This window comes from Ips typographus, linkage group LG1 (genome assembly GCF_016097725.1).
Source record: "Ips typographus isolate SLU linkage group LG1, UJ_Ityp_2.0, whole genome shotgun sequence".
In the NCBI taxonomy this organism is placed as follows: Eukaryota; Metazoa; Arthropoda; class Insecta; order Coleoptera; family Curculionidae; genus Ips; species Ips typographus.
Window position 1 is genome coordinate 11,223,910 of NC_138422.1, and position 20,799 is coordinate 11,244,708.

The following is a 20,799-nucleotide window of genomic DNA, read 5'->3' on the forward strand; positions in this document are numbered from 1 at the left end:
CATTTAGTTAATACTACTTTAAGCAGTAATTTGCAATATTGTTGGCGAAACTCTATTAACGTAATTACTTAAATTTATCGACGCAAATTATTAAGCAAAACATTCTAAAATTCTTTAATCTAATCAATTTCTACGATCTAATGATTTCATATCATCATTAACTATTACAAACGCGGCATCTAAGTTTATGTAATCTAAATAATATGGGGTTTTTGCCTCCAAACTCTTTGATGACTGAAAGGTTAACAAGAATTTTTCTTAAAACGAATTTTCTAAGGTTTGTGAAGCAGATATTCTGAAGTTATCGCCAGACGCCTAAACAGCAGTTTGCTAATAAAAAGATTGCAGAAATTTGCATTTTTGGTTTGGTTAGAATGAAATGTTATTATTTTATTGGTCAGTGTGAATCCCGATTACAATAAGTAACTAACGTAATCTATTCAGTTTTTTTGTATTGGTGGTTGCATCACTAATATAAACCGAAAGTGGACTTTTGACGTCAATGACCTTACCTTTCACAGACTTTAAAGTTTAAAAAGAAACAGGAAGACAAATACAGGGTATTTCAAATGTTTCGAAACAGTCTACCTTTTTCCTTAAGGTTTTTTTTTAAGCGATATCCACCACCATTTTTTCTAATGGATCGGTAATGAATTTAATCAATTTTTTTGTTCTTACAAAATTCCTTGGATCAGCAAATTAAATGTTGCAAAGTTTTATTCAGGCAGTTTCGAGAAATCTGAGTTTAAAGACGAGTAAAGACAAATAAAATCACGAGTAATGTTACTCGTTCTCTTTTATGTAATTGAACCATTTTCTATTCAACTTGTAATGTAACTTGACACATGTTTGACACGAATTGTTAACCTATTTTGAAAGATCAAAAAGTCATCCCTAATCCACCTTCTAATTAGATATTAACAGGGTTTTTAGTCAACGATAAAACGTGTTGTTCTTTCTTCATAATTTAAACTCAGATTTATCAAAACTGGCTGGATAAAACTTTGTTAAACCTTAACTTCTGATTATAGGAATTTTGGTAGAAAGATAAAAATTTATTAAAACTATAACCGATCCATTAAAAAAAATGGGGGTGGATGTCGCTGGTCCAAAGACCCAGGTCCTAAAAATTTAGCAATGACTATCAAGAGATAGATTTTTTAACCTTACGTGATATTTCAAATAATGACCACATCGTAGCGGTCTGTCGGAAACCTGAGAAACATTGAGGAGGAAGAAATTATAAACAACGCCAATGGTATAGCAGAAGTTTGGAAAGTTTACTGTGAAAAACTTTACAAAGGTAATTTAGAACAAATTTCAGAAGAAATAAATACCACTCAAGAGGCTGAGATACTAAGATCGGAAGTTGAACATGCCATAAAACTTCTCCGAAACAAAAAATTACCAGGTGCGGATCAAATAACGGCAGAGGTCCTAAAGGCTCTGGGCAAGGAGGGAACGGAAATCTTTCACAAAATCTGTAACCTTTTATGGAAAACAGGACAGTGGCTGTTGGGGAGAGTCGCTGTTCCAATTTTCCAAAATTCAAAAAAGGTTTGCCCTTGGAATGCAACAACTACAAAACCAATGAGTAAGAAGAACAAGTATCAGGAGGTAACAATAATACAAATTATAACCCGTTTGTGCATTAAGCGAGGGGGACGGAAGTCCACCATCTTTGATTGCGCATTCGCCTACTGCGCAGTTGAATTGCCGCAAAGTCATTGAAAGTTTGTAGTTTCAAACCCGCAAAAATTTGTTGTTTGTATTTGTTGTAGTATAGTGTTAGTTTGTTTTGTTTGTTTGTGGTTCTTTAACAGTTGAGTTTTGCAAATTTAAATTAAGTTGTACAGTGGACAATAATAATAGTGTTTTATAGTGCCAACCGGAAGTTGACGGCCGCCATATTACTCCCCCCCCCCTCCCCCTTGTTTCTGTCCCCCTCTTTGATTGCTATTGCTCCTTCCTGCTATGTTTACATTTTTTTATTCATTGTACAAAACGGTTTCTCTTATCTCCCACGCTAGTGAGATCTTCCTCCATATCATACATAACCGTCTTAAACCATTTCTTTTCCCGCAGCTCTCAGAGGAACAAGCAGGTTTTGTCCCAGGAAATGGAACTAGGGAACAAATATTAAATGCCAGGGTGCGTATTCTTGAAACGAAAGAAGGGAATTATCAAGAGAAAGACCTGTAGAATGTGAGAGGAACGCGCCATTGTCAGCTTCTTCTGTCAGATTCTATCAACACTTCTCTTGAGAATTATGTTCCCTGCTTTCAAGAATAGGCCCCCAGGCAACTTATTGAAAAAGCTAGAGAATTTAATATCTCAATGTACCTCTGCTTTGTAGACTATCAAAAAGCATTTGATAAAGTAAACTGGAGCTGAGCTACCTTTGGACCATAATGGAGGAAATGGGAACCCCAAAACACCTGGTTCAACTGGTGCGCAACCTCTAGTCAGAAATCGACGGGATTTACTCGGGGATCTTCAAAACGACTGCAGGAGTTAGACAGTGACGTCATGAGAGAGGTTCTAGATGAGTAGCAAGGCGGAATACCAGTTGGTGGAAGGCGGATTAACAACCTCCGTTACGCCGACGACACACTGATCATAGCGTCAACAATACCAGAAATAACGGAAATTATAAGCAGACTGTCAGTTATTAGCGAAAAGTATGGCTTAAAAATAAACAAATCTAAAATGAAAATAATGATAGTTAATAAAACAACAATTCTCCACAAATGTCAGAAATTGCAGATCAATTTCAGTTATCTTGGTTCCTTGATTACCAACACTGGGAAATGTGAAAGCAAAGAACGGCGGACTACCAAGCTAAATAAAATATGGAAAGGCTGCTAAACATAATAAACCGCATGTATTTGCAGTACCTTGGGCATATAGCTAGAAGATCAGGAACAATGGAATGACTAATCATAGAAGGGAAAGTAGAAGGCAAACGCTCAAGAGGCAGATCTCCAACTAGATGGGTAGACCAAACAAAACCCTTAATAAACATGAGACTACATGATGCCGAAAGGATTGGTCAGGATAGGCAAGCATGGAATCAACTGCTGAATCAAATATAAATGGTGTCACTACATCCTTTGGAGGATAATGGAAAGAGGAGGAGGAGGATATTTCAAAAATCCATCTTTGTAACTTTAACCTTGTGGAAAAACTTAGACCGTTTCGAAACATATGGAATACCCTGTATTCAGTATATATGTAGATTCAAAAATATAAAATGACATCCAATTTGAGCCAAACTATAAATAGAGACTTCTGGGTTTGACAGACCGCATTTCACAGTATCGTTACAGCTTTGAAATTGAGATTAAAGAAAAGTGTATTCAGGTGCGGAACATAATACACCTTAACAAACCTACTGGTTAATTGCTAATTTGCAAACACCCGAGCTTAACGTAACATCTGGCTGCGAGTTTCGCGGCTTTAGTCTTTGTGTGTTTGCGCGATTCTGAATTCGAATCAAACAAAACTATTTAACATATTAATAGTCGCAGGTTCTTCGATACCGTGACTATATTTAGACTTGTTTTTGTCTCTTGCATTGTCTTATTTAATGTGGTGTTTGCTTAGAAACTTTTGAGAATAATATACGGCCATGCAAAACATGAATGATTTAGTTGGCGAGACGACGTTGCCGGATCGTCGCCGAAGAAGTGCGACGTTGGCTAGAACATTATTATATTTGGATTGCCTGTCACATTTTGGGCGGAACGTTATCTCGTAAAGGCGGAGTTCGTCAGTTTAGAGATGTTGGCAGGCTGCCCTGTTTATACCAAAAACAAATTTGTCCGTTCTGCTCTATGATTTCATTGGGTGTATTTATTTCCGAATTTTAGAGGCTAGAGGAGGGGTCGATTGCTCATTTAGTCTCATAGCGACGTAATATATTTTTCGAATAAGCTGCTTTGTATACGATTTATGAATGTCTGAAAGTAAATCAGTTGAAGAAAAATATCAATTAAAATAACTATCGTCGTTTGCAATCATATTTACGGCGTTCTAGAGTGTTGTTATTTAATTCTGAAACTTGTTTGGCTCGAAACATTGTTTCGCCTGTCAATCAGACCGCCAATAAATTAAAACACTGTTCAGATTATATCGTGCAGCGCCGTTTTAAAGGGAAAACTTTCCAATTGTACTTTGTTTTGTTGATTACGATTAAATCCGCTTGACAAACAAAATGCACAGTTTAAATATTTGACTACGGATCAAACTCGGAAACATTTATGCAACTGCGCTTTTTTTGTGGTTTCAGAATTTGTATGGCAAGTGTCTATGTGCAATCGAGGGTTGGGAGAGGGCAGAACGGGATTGTATCAGCTCTGTTTGACCGAGAGGACCCTGACCATGCTCAAGATTGACGAGCCTATACCACAATTGATTGAAATTTTCTTAACCAATGTACGGACCTGTGGCAATTTGAAGAACTTTTTCTACCTCGAGGTGAGTACATTTTGCTTGTCAAAAAAAAAGTTTGTAATGTACCGGGTGTTCAAATTAAAGTGTACAAATGACACTCTGAAAACAGTGGCAGCAATGTAGCGTCGTAATAGTACATCAATTTTTTTGTTGTTGTCTGACAAAATCTTGCATAACCATCAGAGAATAACTTTTTTGTCGGTTTCTAGCGAAGCTTAAAAGAAACCAACGACCTCAGGGCCGAATTTAAATTTGCCAACTTTCTATGACAGTACAAGATATCAAGAAAAAACACGCGCTATTTAAAAACCTACCTTAATGAAGCGATGGATCAACAATAACATCTCGTGGGAACATTCCTTGGAGCCTGTAACAAACATAATAATTTATTAAGCTTCGTTATTGTTAGTTGTTGAGTTGATGATTGTTTTTGTCTTTGATAGTGCGGTACAGAAAAATGTTCGTTGATTTCGAAAATGCGTTTAATAGTTTGCTAGTTTTAGGTCTACGTTGGGCGCTAAAATCAAATTTTGAGGAAGAAAAAGTGTGGTATGAGACATTTTAAAATTTACAAATTACACAAAATTGAAAAATGTCCAAAAATTCTGAAAATTTAAACGGAAAGGTATAGTAAAAATCTCATAAAAGTAATCACCTATTCTCTACCAAGAATTTTCCTATTTAACTTTTTTTTCTATCTCTTCAAATAAAGTGATGGGAGTAGTCCAAAGTTTGCTTTGAAAGAAATGAAATATCTCGAAAACGACTAATCGTAGAAACTTCGTTTTTGCGGCATTTTAAAGAGCATTTTCTGTCCTGTAGAGTGTCCCAAAACAATGTTCCATTTAGTTTTCGGTCTTTTCGATAGAGGGCGTTTTTACAAAAATTGCACTTTCATCTTAAATATCTCGAAAAAATTAAATGCAAAGGTAGCTTTTTATTACCTATTCCATAAGCAATCAGATTATCTATCGTTGTGTGAAAACTGCAGTACTCTATCTATTTTGAGATATTATTGAAAAATCGTTAAGAATAGCCTTTTTACAGATAAACATTACATTATAAATCAAATTAGAATACTATATGTTGCATAAGGTTTGGTTATAATGGCAGTTATTAGTACACGCAATTCCGTTTTGATTCAGACAACGAAAAAAAAAACATTTTTTTTTATACACAACGATAGATAATCTGATTGCTTATGGAATAAGTAATAGGAAGCTATACCATTGCATTTGATTTTTTCGAGATATCTAAGATGAAAGTGCAATTTTTGTACAAACGCCCTCTATCGAAAAGACCGAAAACTAAATTGAACACAATTGGGACATTCTACAGGACAGAAAATGCTCTTTAAAATGCCGCAAAAAAGAAGTTTTTACGATTAGCCGTTTTCGAGATATTTCATTTCTTTCAAAGCAAACTTTGGACTTCTCCCGCCACTTTATTTGAAGAGATAGAAAAAATAGTTAAATAGGAAAATTCTTCGTAGAGAATAGGAGATTACTTTTATGAGATTTTTACTATACTCTTCTTTTTTTCATTTTAGTGGTATCGAAACGCCCCCTAGCGGTGGATTTAGAAAGCTAAAGAAAGCTAAATTTTTTTTTGTAGCCATACTATATGTATAGTTTTTGAGAAAGAGCCGCGTGCACGGCTTATTGGGACACCCTGTACTTAAAAATTCAAAATCATCCTGAATAACTGTACCTACCCAAATAATGATTTCTATAGCTTTGACTGATTCTCTGACTTTTGACTGCTAAATTAGTTGTTACTTGGAATGGATTTTAGGTTAGGAAAACGAGCTGTTCCTAAAATAGGAGTTCAGTTCAAGTCAGTGCGTTTTTTTAACATGCAGAAAATTAAATATTTAAAACTTCTAAATAAACTTTCAAAAACTTGAAAATCACATTTGAAAAATGCGTAGTGTCTTCATTTATTTATAAAAAAAGATTTAGGAGAAGTCGTTTGAGTCCATTTTTGCTTCAAACTATTCACAGTTCTTATGGCAAAACCCATTAAGATAGTGGCTTATTTCAAGTAAATTTAATCCTTAATGATTTGTTGATTTTGCAATTTTTAATTAAAGCATTTTGAGACATGGAGGAAATGAAATATTTTCACCTTCTAAAGATGACTTTTACAACAAACTGCAAATGTGAAAATTATCTTTGAAAAAGTATATAGTTTCTTAATTTGTTTAGTAACAAATAAAATGTCATTTTTTTAAATTTTAATTACTCTCAGTTCTTATGGCAAAACCCGTTAAGATAGTGGCTTATTTGTAGCAACTTTTAACTATACTGATATTTGTTGTTTTTGTTGTAATTACAGTGCCGAAAACAAAAAAGTTAACTTTTTTCGTTTTCAAGGATTGGCAACAAACAAAACAGCAAAGTGTGATCAAACAAGTTGAAAAAAAACATATTACTTAAAATTATTTGAAGGTAAATTTGAAATTGCTCTGATAAAATTTGAAGCTGATTTATGAATAAATTGATCAATTTCTTTGACATTAAACTACACTGCAAGTCACACAACCACTTGAAAACAATGTTTATTTTGCTGGGATTCCATTAAAATTGTCGTAAACAATTTTATTCGGTCGCTAACGTTTTCGAGAAGATTGAGAAAACACGTGGATAATCCGGATGGCTTTTCGATAAAATACGAAGGGGATTAACTTCAAAGCTTCCAGAAATCGAAACAGAAATAGAGGTTTTCCCGATTCGGGACAAGCCTGTTTTCGTTCGGAACGTGTGCGAGAGCCAGAAACCAAAATTACGGATTTTAATACGAGTAGGTTTATCGAGTTTTCGAGAATAAAACGTGTTGTTTACGATACTTGTACGAGTAGATTCCAAAATGTGTTCTTAATTGCCGCATATAACGACAACGCTCGGAATGTATGTGACACTTTAGATATTATTATGCTAATTGAGTTGCTAACCGTTACAGACGAATTGACGAAAATTGGACTTGGATTATGGTAATCTAACAATTCGTTGCGGATTTCTCGCAACCACAAAACTGTGATTGTTGGGAATGCGAAAAAAAAACACGGAATTCTTCGCGTTCAGAGCGTATAAAAACCGTTCGGACAGCTCATTGTTCCATCGTTGGCGCCGCTCTCCAAAAACGATTAAAAATCCACTGGTCCGGATTGTGTACTACGGTCCGGGACGATTTTACTAAAATTAAATGGATTTTACGACCTTAAACTTGACATTTGAACGGAATCGTAAAACGCGATCGCGATAAAGTATGGTACATACTCCACGACAGTCCACGAGCGCCACTTATTATTATTACCGACTCATATTTTTTGCCGGCAATAAAATCAATGTCGAGGTCGTCGTTTGTCTTCTTAGTTTTTACGACGCCTTTGTAAAAAAAACACGTGTAAACATTAATTACTGTCATTCAGATATTATTGTTTTTTCTGCACGCGTGATTAAAAGTCACTTTTCCGCACCTATTTTAGCTTACAAACTCTTCTTTTTGTTGAGCAGGATTTACAACGCGCTTTGATGTCAAAGAAATTCATGAATTTATTCATGAAGCTGCTTCAAGGACGAATTTTATCAGTGTAAAACGAAATTTTATGTCAAATTTTTTACCGAATAAGACTATTTTTAGTTCTATTTTCGTCCAACTTATTTTATCAAACTTGCCGTTTTGCGTAATGCCAACTGCAAACAAACAAAAATAAAAAAGTTAGAGTGAGAGCTGCAGAATTCAATACATAAACAATACACAAACATTTTTCTGTTTAACTGTTTACAATGTAATATGATAACCATAATAACAGTGTAATAATTACATTTATGAGTAAATACAACAAAAGAAAACATACATACTATTTTCCTTTTTATTTTAACACTCCGAATGGAAGGTTACATTATTTATAAATGGGATTCTATTGGTTTCTTGTGCTGTGAGTAGCAGTAAAAAAGTGAAGTTGGATGAAATCACTTTTTTCAATGATCTACTTTACTTTCTTAACATCCATTCACAGCACAATCAATTAATAATTAATTAACCAATTAATTTTCACTTTTTTTTTTTCGAAAACTGTTAATCGTTGTTGAAACTCAGCCGCAACACAAAATTCCATAGACCTAATCTTCAAATTTTTTTGTTGAGTTTTGAGAATATGGTATGAATGTAGCTTCAGGGGGTCCACCAAAATCAGCAAAATTTATAAAGTGGTCTATGAGACAAAAATGTTTGGGAACCTCTGACCTAAACACTAAATTCACTTGGTTTGGTTGATCAAACTGTTTTCATTGACAGCTTTGACATAAAAGTTTGATAAGTGTAAAATCAAATCACTTTATGCTCCAAGAAGTTCATGAATTTTAAATTCATTTCATGTTTCAGTTCATGTTTGAAAATTTTATTTGAGGCATAAAATTTGATAAAATAAGTGTTTCCAACTTCTTTAAATTAAAACTTTTGGTGTAAAACCTGCTTTAGTGCAACAAAGTTGCATCGCCCGTAAGTCATCGTAGATTTTTTTTAAATATTTTTAAAATGATGGTTATACCGAAAGTAGAACTTTCTTATTTTAATTAGAACTGTATGTCTACGCTTTTTTCTTGGTTTTTGTGTTTTGTTTTACTTAACAACTTCTGATGTTGCTAATTTTCTTCGCTAAACGCCGATCAAAAACGTAAACAAAAATTCTGTTTGTAATTTCACTAAAAAAGTGGAATACTTATTACGATAATAAGTAATGTTGAGGTAGCAATTGTAGCAAAGATGGAACAGCTGGCGAAAATCTTTGAGTGTTTACTAGATTGTCCCAGTTTTCTCGAGTCGGAAACAAGACGGCAACAAGGTGACGAATGAATTTTGCCAAATTTTTTCTTATTTTCCAGATAACCCTGCAAAACTGAAATGCATTTTCGACATCAAAACAAAACTTAATGTGAAAGGTGTGTATTGAAATACAAAAAAAAAACACTGAAATGTTGAAACTAACAAATACACGCTGCTGTGAACGACTAAAAACACTTTTTTCTGATACATTTTCCTCAATTTAATAACGTTTTACCATTTTTCGAAACAGCAAAATTCTAGAGACCCAGTACAGGGTTAGTCATTGATAGAGTAAAGTTCATTATCTCATTTGTTTGGAGAAAATGTTAAACACAAAAGTTTTAGAGAATATTACGATGCATAATTTAAAATTACTTTTGAATATACAGGGTGGTTCATAAAGACGTGGCATTTAAAATATTAGTTTTTTCAAATAGAACCCCCTATTTTTTTAAACATTTTTAGATTCTCCATGGAATTCTAAGAATATTTTGTTAATAATGTCTAATTACTTTTTACTATGACGGAAAATTGACTGTATCGACATTGTTTCTAAAGGTAGAATACCCATATTTGGTACGAACGTTCTATAGACACAACATAAAAGATTTATGCAAATAAACTTGCGCTAGATGCTACAGGGCTTTCAGTTTTTTTAAATCTATTTTGATTAGTTCAACTTAAGAAATTTTGATTCTTTTAAATGGAACACCCTGTGTTATTATTTTTTCTTATAGCTTTTCCCATACATTTACACCGAATTTTAATAGTTTGCGATTTATTTATAATTTTTTACTACTTTTACGTAAGTTTATATCTAAATTACTTACAAACCAAATATGCACGTGTCGTCAAACTTTGACCTAAAATAAGTAAAAGTTAAAAAACTATTATTACTTATTTTGACTTATTTTTGTTAGTTTTTCCAAAAGCGTATATAAAAATGATTCTAGAAAATCCATATATTTTTTAAATAAAAAAACATAAATGTTTTATTTTTTACGTCAGTTTCAACAATTTAAAATGTTTATTCTTACTCAACTGATATGTCAAAGGCTATGCTCAGATTTTAGTTTAGTTAATATAACTAAAAACAAAGGTAAAAGTTAAAAAATGTAAATAAATCGCAGACTATTAAAACTAGGTATATGACATACTTAATAAAAGTTTAAGTATATCGTAAAAGCTATTAGAAAAAGAAATAAAAATAAAAAATCGAAATTTCTTAAGTTGAATTAGCCAAAATAGATTTTAAAAAATTGAACGCCCTGTAGCCTCTAATGCAAGTTCATTTGGATAAATCTTTGTTGTCGTCTCTATAGAACGTTCGTACCAAATATAAGCATTCTACCTTTAGAAACAATGTGGATACAGTTAATTTTTCGTCATAGTGAAAAGTAATAATTTTTTGAAAAAATTGAAATATTAGATAAACTATTAGGTTTAGGTATATGACATTAGTAACAAAATATTTTTAGAATTCCATGGAGAATCTAAAAATGTTTAAAAAATAGGGGGTTCTATTTAAAAAAACTAATATTTTACATGTCACGTCTTTATCAACCACCCTGTATATTATAAAGTAATTTTAAATTATGCATCTTAATATTCTCTAAAACTCTTGTATTCAAATTTGTTTTGTATTTCTCCAAACAAATGAGATAAAGAACTTTACTCTATCGATGACTCACCCTGTACAAATTATAGTAAATAGACGGCAAGAAGCATACACACAACCTGTAATTTGATCAAATTATTTACAGAATGAACCTGTGCCACCTGACAAACCGTCAATCAGGTCATTTGACCAACTGTCACATTGACACCGGACGTCATTTTTGTAAATAAATTTACATAGTGAGTAGCCAAAACACGTGTGCAACAATTCAAGAAATATTTAAAAATGCAAGGCTTTTCTTTTCTAAACAGGAGTGATTCAGGCTTGTAACATGTTTACTGGTTTATTATTGTATGAAAAATGGCCCGGATCCAAAGACATTATTGCCAAATTGCATTCTGCATTATTATCATGCTAGTTGCGAGTTATTGTACAGAAATAAAATAAACACTTGCGATTTTGATATACAAACATTCAAGATTTAGAAACTGATTTTTTCAGACCATTGACATATGGTTCATTATTTTTATGAGTAAGCAGTTATGGTAAATGTGTATGAAAGAAAACCTTTCAGAAATTAGGACTTTTGATAGATGTGTCTGTTATAAAACATTAATCAAGACAAACATCGAGGTGACTTCAAAACAGACATTAAACTTAGGTTAGGTTGAGTTAGAATTCATCAAAAAACGAATGAGGCAAATTCACAATCAAAAAATATTAAGAGAGATACAGGACGAGGATAATGTAAAAAATTATTTTTTTAAATGAAGAATTTATACTTGTCAACATGTCACTAGTCGTTGAAGAGAGGAGGATTTTTTCTTTACTTCAACTATTGATTTCATACCAGTTAATAAAACCAAATTTTGTTTTTCGGTAATTTTTTAAACTATTTTAAAAATCAAAATTATTCATCTAGTGCACATATAACCTTTAAGGACATTCTGTAAATATTTTAATTTTGCCTTGTAACCTTAAACCTTGTAGAGCTCGAATCAGATGAGAAAAGGCCACCGCATCATCAATGACGCAGTTTTTAAAACTATTTCTTTCTCCTTCTACAGTTGCCGTCGCATTAGATATAATCAGAGGCGTCCTATTAAAATATTCCCGAAAATATATTGTTAAGCGGTCAAAAAGCCACTTGGCAACGTAGTACGGTTTTTACTTGGACACAATTAAAACAGATGCGGCAGCGGCCAGGGACATTTGGACCTTTTTATATGCTTTTACTAGCAGGCACTCTAAACGGTGTTGCCAAGTTTAAAAAAATGTAGTGGCGGACAGGGAGACTTAGGGGGTTAGGTTAGGTTCCGTTTTAGTCTGGTGTTTTGGTTGTATTGTTGATGGTCGCAGTTGAAGTTCACATAGTGTTATGAATAAAAAACGTTATTTTGTCAAAATGTCTTTCAAAAAGGTTGGAAAGAAAGGTGTTATCATATACAGCCAAGGCCGTGAAATCGTCAGTAACGTCTTACAATTTATGAAGAAAGAAGCAGAAGGAGTTTCCATTCCTTTGAAAAACTTGTTGTCTTTTATTTTCTTTATTAAAAACGACGAAAATGTTTCATTTTACTGATAAAATAATAGCACGCCACTGACTGGCTGCAACAACTTGGAAAGTAACGAGAGCAGCAATATTTAAAGCGAGACGTACAGAGATCGTGACATCATCGTTTGATGACGCCTGTGGCCTTTTCTTAGCTGATTCGAGCTCTAAGTTCTTATCAATGCTATATCATAATCAACGGGGTCAATATGTTGACATTTCAGAGATTTCTGGGATGTAAATAAAAAGTGAAGGGGTATTATGTACGTGTAGACTTGTCGTTTCCAGCTTTATTCAAAGTATGAACAACACCTCCACTTTGCATTTTATTTTAAATAGCAGACAATATACGAGGAATGTAAGAAAAGTTGTTCCGAATCTTCGAATTTGAAGTTTTGTGACAATCCTCCAATTAGTTTTGAAATTTTCGTTCTATTTGTGCTCAGACGTTTTTCAAAAATACGAAAAATAAACACACACAAGTTGGTTATGTTCTACGTAAAGATCATAATTCCCATGACTTTCCACCTTTAACTGACTGAATCATCCAAAAAGTGTGCCAAATTGTATTAGGTGATAGTAGATTAATACTGACTGAAATTGCTTTGAAGAACTCCTAGAAAAATTATGCCAAGAAATTACAACAAAACGAGTTAGTTTGGCAAAAAAGGAAATATTGTTTCATTAGGATTATGCATCTTGTCGCAAGTCTCGAGCTGTTATGAAATTCGGATTATTTGGAAACTGTAAAATGCCAAATAAATGTGTTTCTTTCTCTTTTATAACTGTAAAAATTTAGCTTTTCCACGCAGAAAAGGTGTTTTAGGAAAAAAACTGACACTTGTTTGGTTTGGCGTGACTTTAAGACGGCAAGTTCGCTTGTCCATTATTCCATTCTATAGAAACCGTGAAATTAGTCGCTACAGTTGGTCAATTCCGTCACTTCTATAGAAATTATCCTAATTCTTAATAGTTAATAAAAATGTATTCCACAAAATTTGAAATTATTCGTGCAAATTAAATTTGAAGACAATATTCTTTAGATTTTATTTTTTGATTGTGGTAAAAAGCAAGCATTAAAAAGATGCGTAAGAGAATATTTTATAGAAGAAAAGATTAAAAATTCTGAAAACATTTTGTAAAAGAAAGTTAATAATAATTAACCATTTTCCGTAAATTATTCGTGGAGTAAATTACATTGGGACATTTCTATATAGTTATATTATCTAAAACTTTCCTTCTCTTTGAACTTTCTAATAATGATCTCTATTTTCTTTTAGGTGGGAAGATCGAGCGAAATAGGACCTGGCGAGATCTGGTTCGACGCATTCGATACTAACATAGCCATGAACATCCAGACAACAGTCACGCAGTAAGTCTTCCACATTTCCTGAAAAATTCGAGCTTCAAGTAAAAGACTGATTAAACATTCATGTGTCATTCCGACGGCAAAACGTGGGCACGTTTGCAACAAACACATCGTCTAGACGTATAAATAACTCGGGTGTCAAATAAAGCTTCTCCCTGACGTTTTTTTTTTGCGAAATTTTTGATGAAGAACGTTGTTTAGTGGGGGTTTACACACGAAAACAACTGCTTTATTTAAAAAAATCCTAAATAACAGAGAAACCGAAAGGATGTCGAACTTTCCAACTAAAAGCGTAGTATCATGCGGATCCCATTCATTGTTTCGCCAATCGTAACCGCAGGAAATAACACCCACACGACGACAAGACAAATTCTAATTGGTTGTTTACAGGAAGTGCTGCCACTAGTAACCGCGAGTGTTGCAATTATTATTGTTATCGCGTACAAAGAGACGGAGCAGAGGTCTTAGGCAAGGTTTTGTCACACTCAAATAATAATAATAACAACGGCACCCGGAAACTTTCCCATTCAACCGGCCCGACGGCATAAGAATTAACATTCCATTCTAAACTACGAGGTCAATGCGAATAGTTTACGGTCCCGCATTATTTTTTCAAGTTCCATTCAAATTCTTTGGCTAGAAAGTGATTTTTTTTTTGTCCCACGTTGGGCGCCATTAACCACACAATCACAAATATGTTTTGTGAATTTACCTTAAAATGGATTGATATCTTTAACGTTGTTTTAGATGAAGGATGAAGTACACGTGATTGACAATTAGTTGTACTACAAAACTTGATTACTACAACTAAAATAATGATTACTCGAAAACCTATAAGTTGCTTTCCTGTTTTACTGGATTTACATTAAAAGTTGGAGTTTTCATATTGTTTTCAACAGAGTTTAAAATGTAACAGTTAAATGTAGAGTTATTTAATCATAGAAAAGTGTAAAATTGTTGAAAAGTTTGTTGAAGCATGGTTTCTGTGTTGTCCCTTTGTGTCAGACATATACACTTTTACAGTGTGCTAATTAATATCATAATATAAGAGAATATCATATTTCTTGTAGAAGATTCGGTGCAAGTACTAGGCACAAATAGTAGTTTTCAGATTTACAGTTTTTCCGTTTTACTCTGCCCTAGAAATGGTCTCAAAACTCTCAAATATGCTCGAATTATTTTGATAATCGACAGAAAATTGACATGAGAAAAATGATCGTGTCATTTATCATATTTTGTTTTTGTTGCTATTCTTGATTTTATCAATTTTGTGCAAAAGCCCTTTTTAAATTTGCTTCAAGATGCATCAATCAGTGCCTCAAATTGACTTTTGGTACAAGAAGAAAACCCAATTTACGCAACAAAATAATCAATAATTTAGTTCTTCGATGCACACATTTATTTTACAACAAATGAAATAAATAATCAAACAAAACAAGCAGAATATGCCAAGTCTTGAAGCCTAAACCTAACCAGTGAATAATTTTTATTATACACACACCGGCAAAATTTAGTTTAACATTAGTTTCCTCTTCAATCCTTCACTCGATTTTGATCATCGTTTTTATGAATTGTAGCTTGATTCTATATGAATACATCTGTCTTCTTACGATTTTTAAATGGTTTGTCTTTATGTCATATACAGGGACGAAAAAGAAGTAAGGAATTTTCTGTGCTCTTTAAGACACTCTGTGGAGAGAACAACTGAGAATTGACAAACAGTTTATAACATCAAATTATAGCCCGTTATTTTCTGAACATTTCTTTATTTTATTCCCTCTGATATCTCAATTATTAAAGAAAATATAGGGTTTCAAAGAAAATGTGAATATTGCTCTTATTTTTTCACACCTGTTTTAGAGGTAATCTATTGCCGTGGTTTCCTAATCAAATTTGCTATACGTTATTGGATGGTTATTGATCATTGTCAAGCGAAAGTCAAGAATATTCATCATTTTGATTCTTAAAAATCCAACATGGGTGATATGGCTTCTACTGATGTGGCGAAGGCTGTCGCGTTGATTGACATGTTAAGAAAATCAAAATTTATGATATATCGTAATGTAAGACGTTGGAGACCAACGGGAGAGTATGTGAAGAGACGAGATCAAGGAAGAAAACGTTCAACCACGGCTAGAGATGACAGATTCATAGTCTTGCAAACATTATTGAATAGGCCTAAAACAGTATCGCAACTAAGAAGCAAACTGGAAGAAGAACAAATGCTCGGACCATAAGCAGAAGCCTTAAGGAAGTTGGTTTGAAGGCCTATAGAACAAAGAAAGCTCCATTACTCCAGCGACGTAATCGTGGGGCCAGACTAGGCTTTGCTGATCAGAGTCGATTTTGTGTTAATTCCATCTACGGCAGGGAAAGGTTATATCGCCCCTGAGGAGAACAAGATGAACAACTTATTTTTACTCCCACTGTCTTCTATGGTGGAGGCTCAGTGATGGTCTGGAGTGGAATGTGCTTAGGGGCACGAACAGAGTTGGTGGTTGTTAATGGAGCTTTAAATGCAGATGGATACATTCGAGATGTTCTGCAAGAGCATGTCGTACCATTCGGTCAAGGATGTTGGTGAAATTATGATAAATATCCACCTTTTCTTCGAAACCCTGTACTTTTTCTAATAATTGAGATATCAGAGCGAATAAAAAATGAAAGTGTTCAGAAATCAACGGGCCACAATTTGATGTTATAAAGTGATTGATGTCACTTGTCAGTTGTTCAATCCACAGTGTTTCGAAAAACACCGAAAATTTCTTACTTCCTTTATATGTCCCTGTATATGACATAAAGACAAACCATTTAAAAATGGTAATAAGGCAGATGTATTCATGAAGAATCAAGCTGCAATACATAAAAAATATGAAGGAAATCGAGCGAAGAGTTCCAGAGAAAATTGATGTTAAACTAAGTGTAAATTTTGGCCTAAACAAAACTAAAAACAAAATTTCAGTCGAAAAAACAGGGTGTTCCGTTGAAAATAATCCAGTTCCGATATATCAGGATCTTAAAAATATTTTTCGACGACTTACTTTGAAAGTACCTCATGTACGCTTCCATTTAGAAGCAGAAAGGGGTTATTTGCCGGGCGCGAGCAGAAAGAGAGATTTTCTGCTCTAGAGCGTTTTCGCTTTCTACTAACAATCTAGTCACCAACTTTTTTCGGCGTTTCCATAACAACGCTTGACATACCTGTTTGAAATAACCACATTCCGTCAAAGTGATTTATCGGTGACAATGAGTTCGAGCGACGAAAATGATGTGAGTTGTCCTTCTAATCCACCCCACAGCAGTCGTCGAAAAAATATCGTCTATATTTCGAGCCAAAAGTACTTTTGCCGCTTTTACATGATTGCAGCGTTCGGCTTCGCCTCAAGCTGCAAATTTCATGTGCAAGCGGCAAATATATACTTTCCGCTCTTAATATAGAATATACTATTTAGTTCAAAAATCCTTATTCGACAGATTGTTTATAGTGTTTTTAATCGATTCTTCTGTTATTGCTGTGGCCGTCTAAAGTTTAACATTTTCAGCTGTTTACAGTCGCTGAAACCCTAAGGCGGAGATACAACATTTTCAAAGTTTTTATGCTATTTCCAAAAAAAGTCGAATATCTCGAAAACGGTTAGAGTTTCGGAAATTTTGTAAGAGACCAAAAATGTTCAGAATTACTTTTTGCACCCAGTGGACTAGGTTTACCCCCTTACCACACCACCTTAACTTAGAGCCGGGTAAACGCAGTTACACTGGCAGAGCGTTAGTTTTATAGACTCTGGAGTATAGTTTAGTTGAATGGGCTGTCTCGATCAAATGATACGATTCAAATCTATCGCTTTTGTTTCAAAATCAAGGTTGTACCAGTTACAAAGCCGAATAAAACTACGCAAACAATATAATGGCATTGAAGCGGTATTTACGCACCAGACGCATTCTGTTGCATCGGACCGAGCCAATTAAAGTGATCGCGTCCGATTATGGAAGTCAAAAACTTTCCTGGATGATGAATTGGCTACTTTTTCGGTCTACCGCGTAGTTCGTGTTCGTCGGCCATATATCACGCGCTAATCTCGGAGACTAAGCGCTATTTTCAACTCCCGAACCATTCTCTCAACAGTCTAGACGCCGTTGTTATTGTTTATTTAAAAATACGTCGACCAATTAAATAGGCGAAATGTGGCGTGAGGTGCTACATGTTAATTTGCTCCACCATGGAGAGGGCAATAAATAAACCGGAGGTGTTTTCTGGTTGCTAGTTTCCGCAAACCGATTCCGGCAGGCGTATCCCAGTTTTTCCGATACGACTGCCATTTGCATACTAATGGGAATTTCCGCTTTTTTTCTGCCAGTCAGTGCTTTAAACAAGCAAAAGTTATTAGTTGGTTTCTTTAATGTGTAAACCTTACTTTACAGAAAGAGTAATTAAACATTACGTCCAAGTGCTGACGCACGCATTTTTTCCAGTCAGGTTATCTTACAATTAGGCGCCAATAATTACATATTATTACTATAGCAGATTATGTGGATAAAAAAGTTTAGATATGTATTATGTCGATGAAGGTTTCGTTTTAGGTTTGCAAAATTAGTCTAATGTCACTAGTTTTGCACTAAACCTCTATACAAAGAAAACTCTATAGGGATGACTCATATGACTGGTGTTGGAACTTATAAACTTTAACCAAATTGCGTCAACCTCACATAATTAAGATGAAACACTATTCAGGTTAATGCAGGCTAAAGATATTCATCGAGAATATCCTCGTATTTGCTAGAAACTCCAGGCAGGAGGATATGTCATATGATCAAATTGCTTAGGGTGGAAGCATGTTGTTTTAATTATATTTGTTTCACGCAGGTTGTGAAATTAACCATGAAATTTTACTTTTCTTATTTGTAGAGCCAGGAGAAAAATCCTATTTTGGAAACTTCACTTAAATAAGAAAAAAATGAAAATTTTGTAATGTGAACATATTTATGCCATTTATGCAACAAGTGCAAAAAGTACATCTTTTTTGCACGCAAGTCAAAGTTGTTAAGTATGTGCAAAATAGTATATTACGTAACTAGTGCTGTAAGAAGCATTTTACGCACGATATGGAAAAAGTTACACACGAAGCCGCGTAGCGGCCAGTGTGTAATTTTATGAGTGCGTAAAATGCCTTAGAGCACGTGTGACGTACTATACTTTACCTAGGACCAAATGGAAAGTCCTGTTTTCGCAATTCATATAATTCAGGGTAACTTTTCATTAAAAAAGTATATTTTCAACGTATTAACATCATATTTGTACTAATCATAAGTATTATTCCACTAAAGAAAAAAATAATAACGTAATAAAAAAAAATCACAAATCATGTTACTTAAATAATTATTAGTGTTGTTCTTAAAATAATTATTTATGGTGACATTACAGTTAATAAGAAGAAAAGAAAAACTTTCAGTAATATTACTTGATGTGTTTGCTATTGCAGATAATATTTTAGATGAAGTGGTAGTTACTTAAAACTGTACGAACAATGCATTACGAAATGATCTCCATCTAATATACTCTGATAAAGGAAGAAATGTAAACAAAATCAATTTTTCCCAGCATTAGAGCGATAGTTTGTGGACCATCTTAAAACTGTGCGCTTTTTTTACAGCTGTGCGTTTTTTTACAACTGTGCGTAAAGAGGTTCATTACGTAACGGAAAACTATGCGTAAATAGCTATTTACACTGATGTCGTAGGTAAAAGGATTTTTTGCATGGTTTTCCATTACGTAATGACCCTCTTTACGCACAGTTGCAGTTTGCTATTGGTATATTGTTATATTATAAAGCTGTAAAAAAGCGCACAGTTTTAAGATCGGCCAAAAACTAATTGTTCTAATGCTGGGGAAAATTGATTTCGTTTCCATTTCTTGCTTTATCAAAGTATATTAGATGGATTCCTGTTCGAGTAGAATTCTAGAATATCATCTGCAATAGCAAACACATCAAGTAATGCTACTGAAAGTATTATTACTTCTGATACTAATAATAATTCAACTGAGGTATATAATAGCAATAATGTAACACTTGCTTAAGTCTCAACAAGCTAAAAAAACGATACGCCATTTGTTCTTAATAACTGTAATATCACCATAAATCATTATTTTAAGAACAAGTAATTCAAGGATTCCATGACTTCTTACAGCACTAGTTATGTAATATACTATTCTGTGTCCAGTGATTTTCATCTTTTTTTTGTCATTTTTCCTATGATAATTACTAGTTATATTATGACTCTCTTCTCTCTTTCTCTCTCTTTGTCTTTGTTCATAAAGTTTGAAATACTGCATGTGATCTACTGAAATTGCACCAAAATTACCTATCTTTGTCATTTTTGGAGTTTCAGCGACTGCAAAAGCGGTAATGTTCGTCTTGAACTTTCACCTCGTGTTAATCGCAACACGATTGAACGAACACAGATTATTTAAAAAACAAAGAGAAAGAGATAAGTTTGTGTTCACCCGGTTCTCATGCAAAATTGTTGACTTTTTCTTTCGGCATATTCAAGCATTCAACATCTTTACTATTTTGTTAATTTGTGTTAAATGTAAGTTGTTTTACTATTGTTTGTTAGCCTTGTCCTGTTTTACACTTTTCGGTCAGTTTTTTGTCTTTTTATATGGACTAGACCCCAAGAACCTACTACATACACTATAGTCAAATTTTTACCCTTTGAGAATGACGTCATGCAGGTGAAAAAACACGCATGTCTGGAATTAGATCACAAGTTTTAACCTACAAATGCTTTGAAAAATTAGTGTGTTCAGAAGTGACTGATGAATCAAGTGCCTTGAAAATCACATGATCATGAGAGTTTCAGTTTAATCATCATTCATTCAGTGAATAGGTGTGCTTGCACTCACTTAAATATCTCTTCTACTCCTAATAACATAATGTATTATTAATGTTCATTGATTTTGTGTTGTGTTATTGTGCTGTG

At 33.7% G+C, this 20,799-nt stretch overlaps 3 protein-coding genes across 11 annotated transcripts in view; 2 read left to right on the top strand and 1 right to left on the bottom strand.

Annotated features, from left to right (window-relative positions):
* LOC145734534 (uncharacterized) overlaps positions 1–17,889 on the bottom strand; it is a 36,560-nt gene extending 18,671 nt beyond the window's left edge. The window contains exons 1-2 of the transcript XR_014179437.1: positions 17,752–17,889; positions 4,770–4,822 (exon numbers count right to left, since the gene is read on the bottom strand). The gene's annotated coding sequence lies outside the window, so the exon portion shown is untranslated. The remainder of the gene's footprint in view (positions 1–4,769; positions 4,823–17,751) is intronic.
* The window catches only part of LOC145734238 (uncharacterized), a 102,601-nt gene that overhangs the window by 53,162 nt on the left and 28,640 nt on the right, over positions 1–20,799 (top strand). For 8 of the 9 annotated variants that reach the window (XM_081987502.1, XM_081987551.1, XM_081987522.1 and 5 more), the window contains exons 2-3: positions 4,292–4,479; positions 13,733–13,824. In XM_081987502.1, coding sequence (XP_081843628.1) covers positions 4,292–4,479; positions 13,733–13,824 — 280 coding nt within the window. The remainder of the gene's footprint in view (positions 1–4,291; positions 4,480–13,732; positions 13,825–20,799) is intronic. The other variant, XM_081987560.1, reaches the window with a different exon arrangement.
* The window catches only part of LOC145734523 (uncharacterized), a 68,436-nt gene continuing 59,874 nt past the window's right edge, over positions 12,238–20,799 (top strand). The window contains exon 1 of the mRNA XM_081987957.1: positions 12,238–12,247. The gene's annotated coding sequence lies outside the window, so the exon portion shown is untranslated. The remainder of the gene's footprint in view (positions 12,248–20,799) is intronic.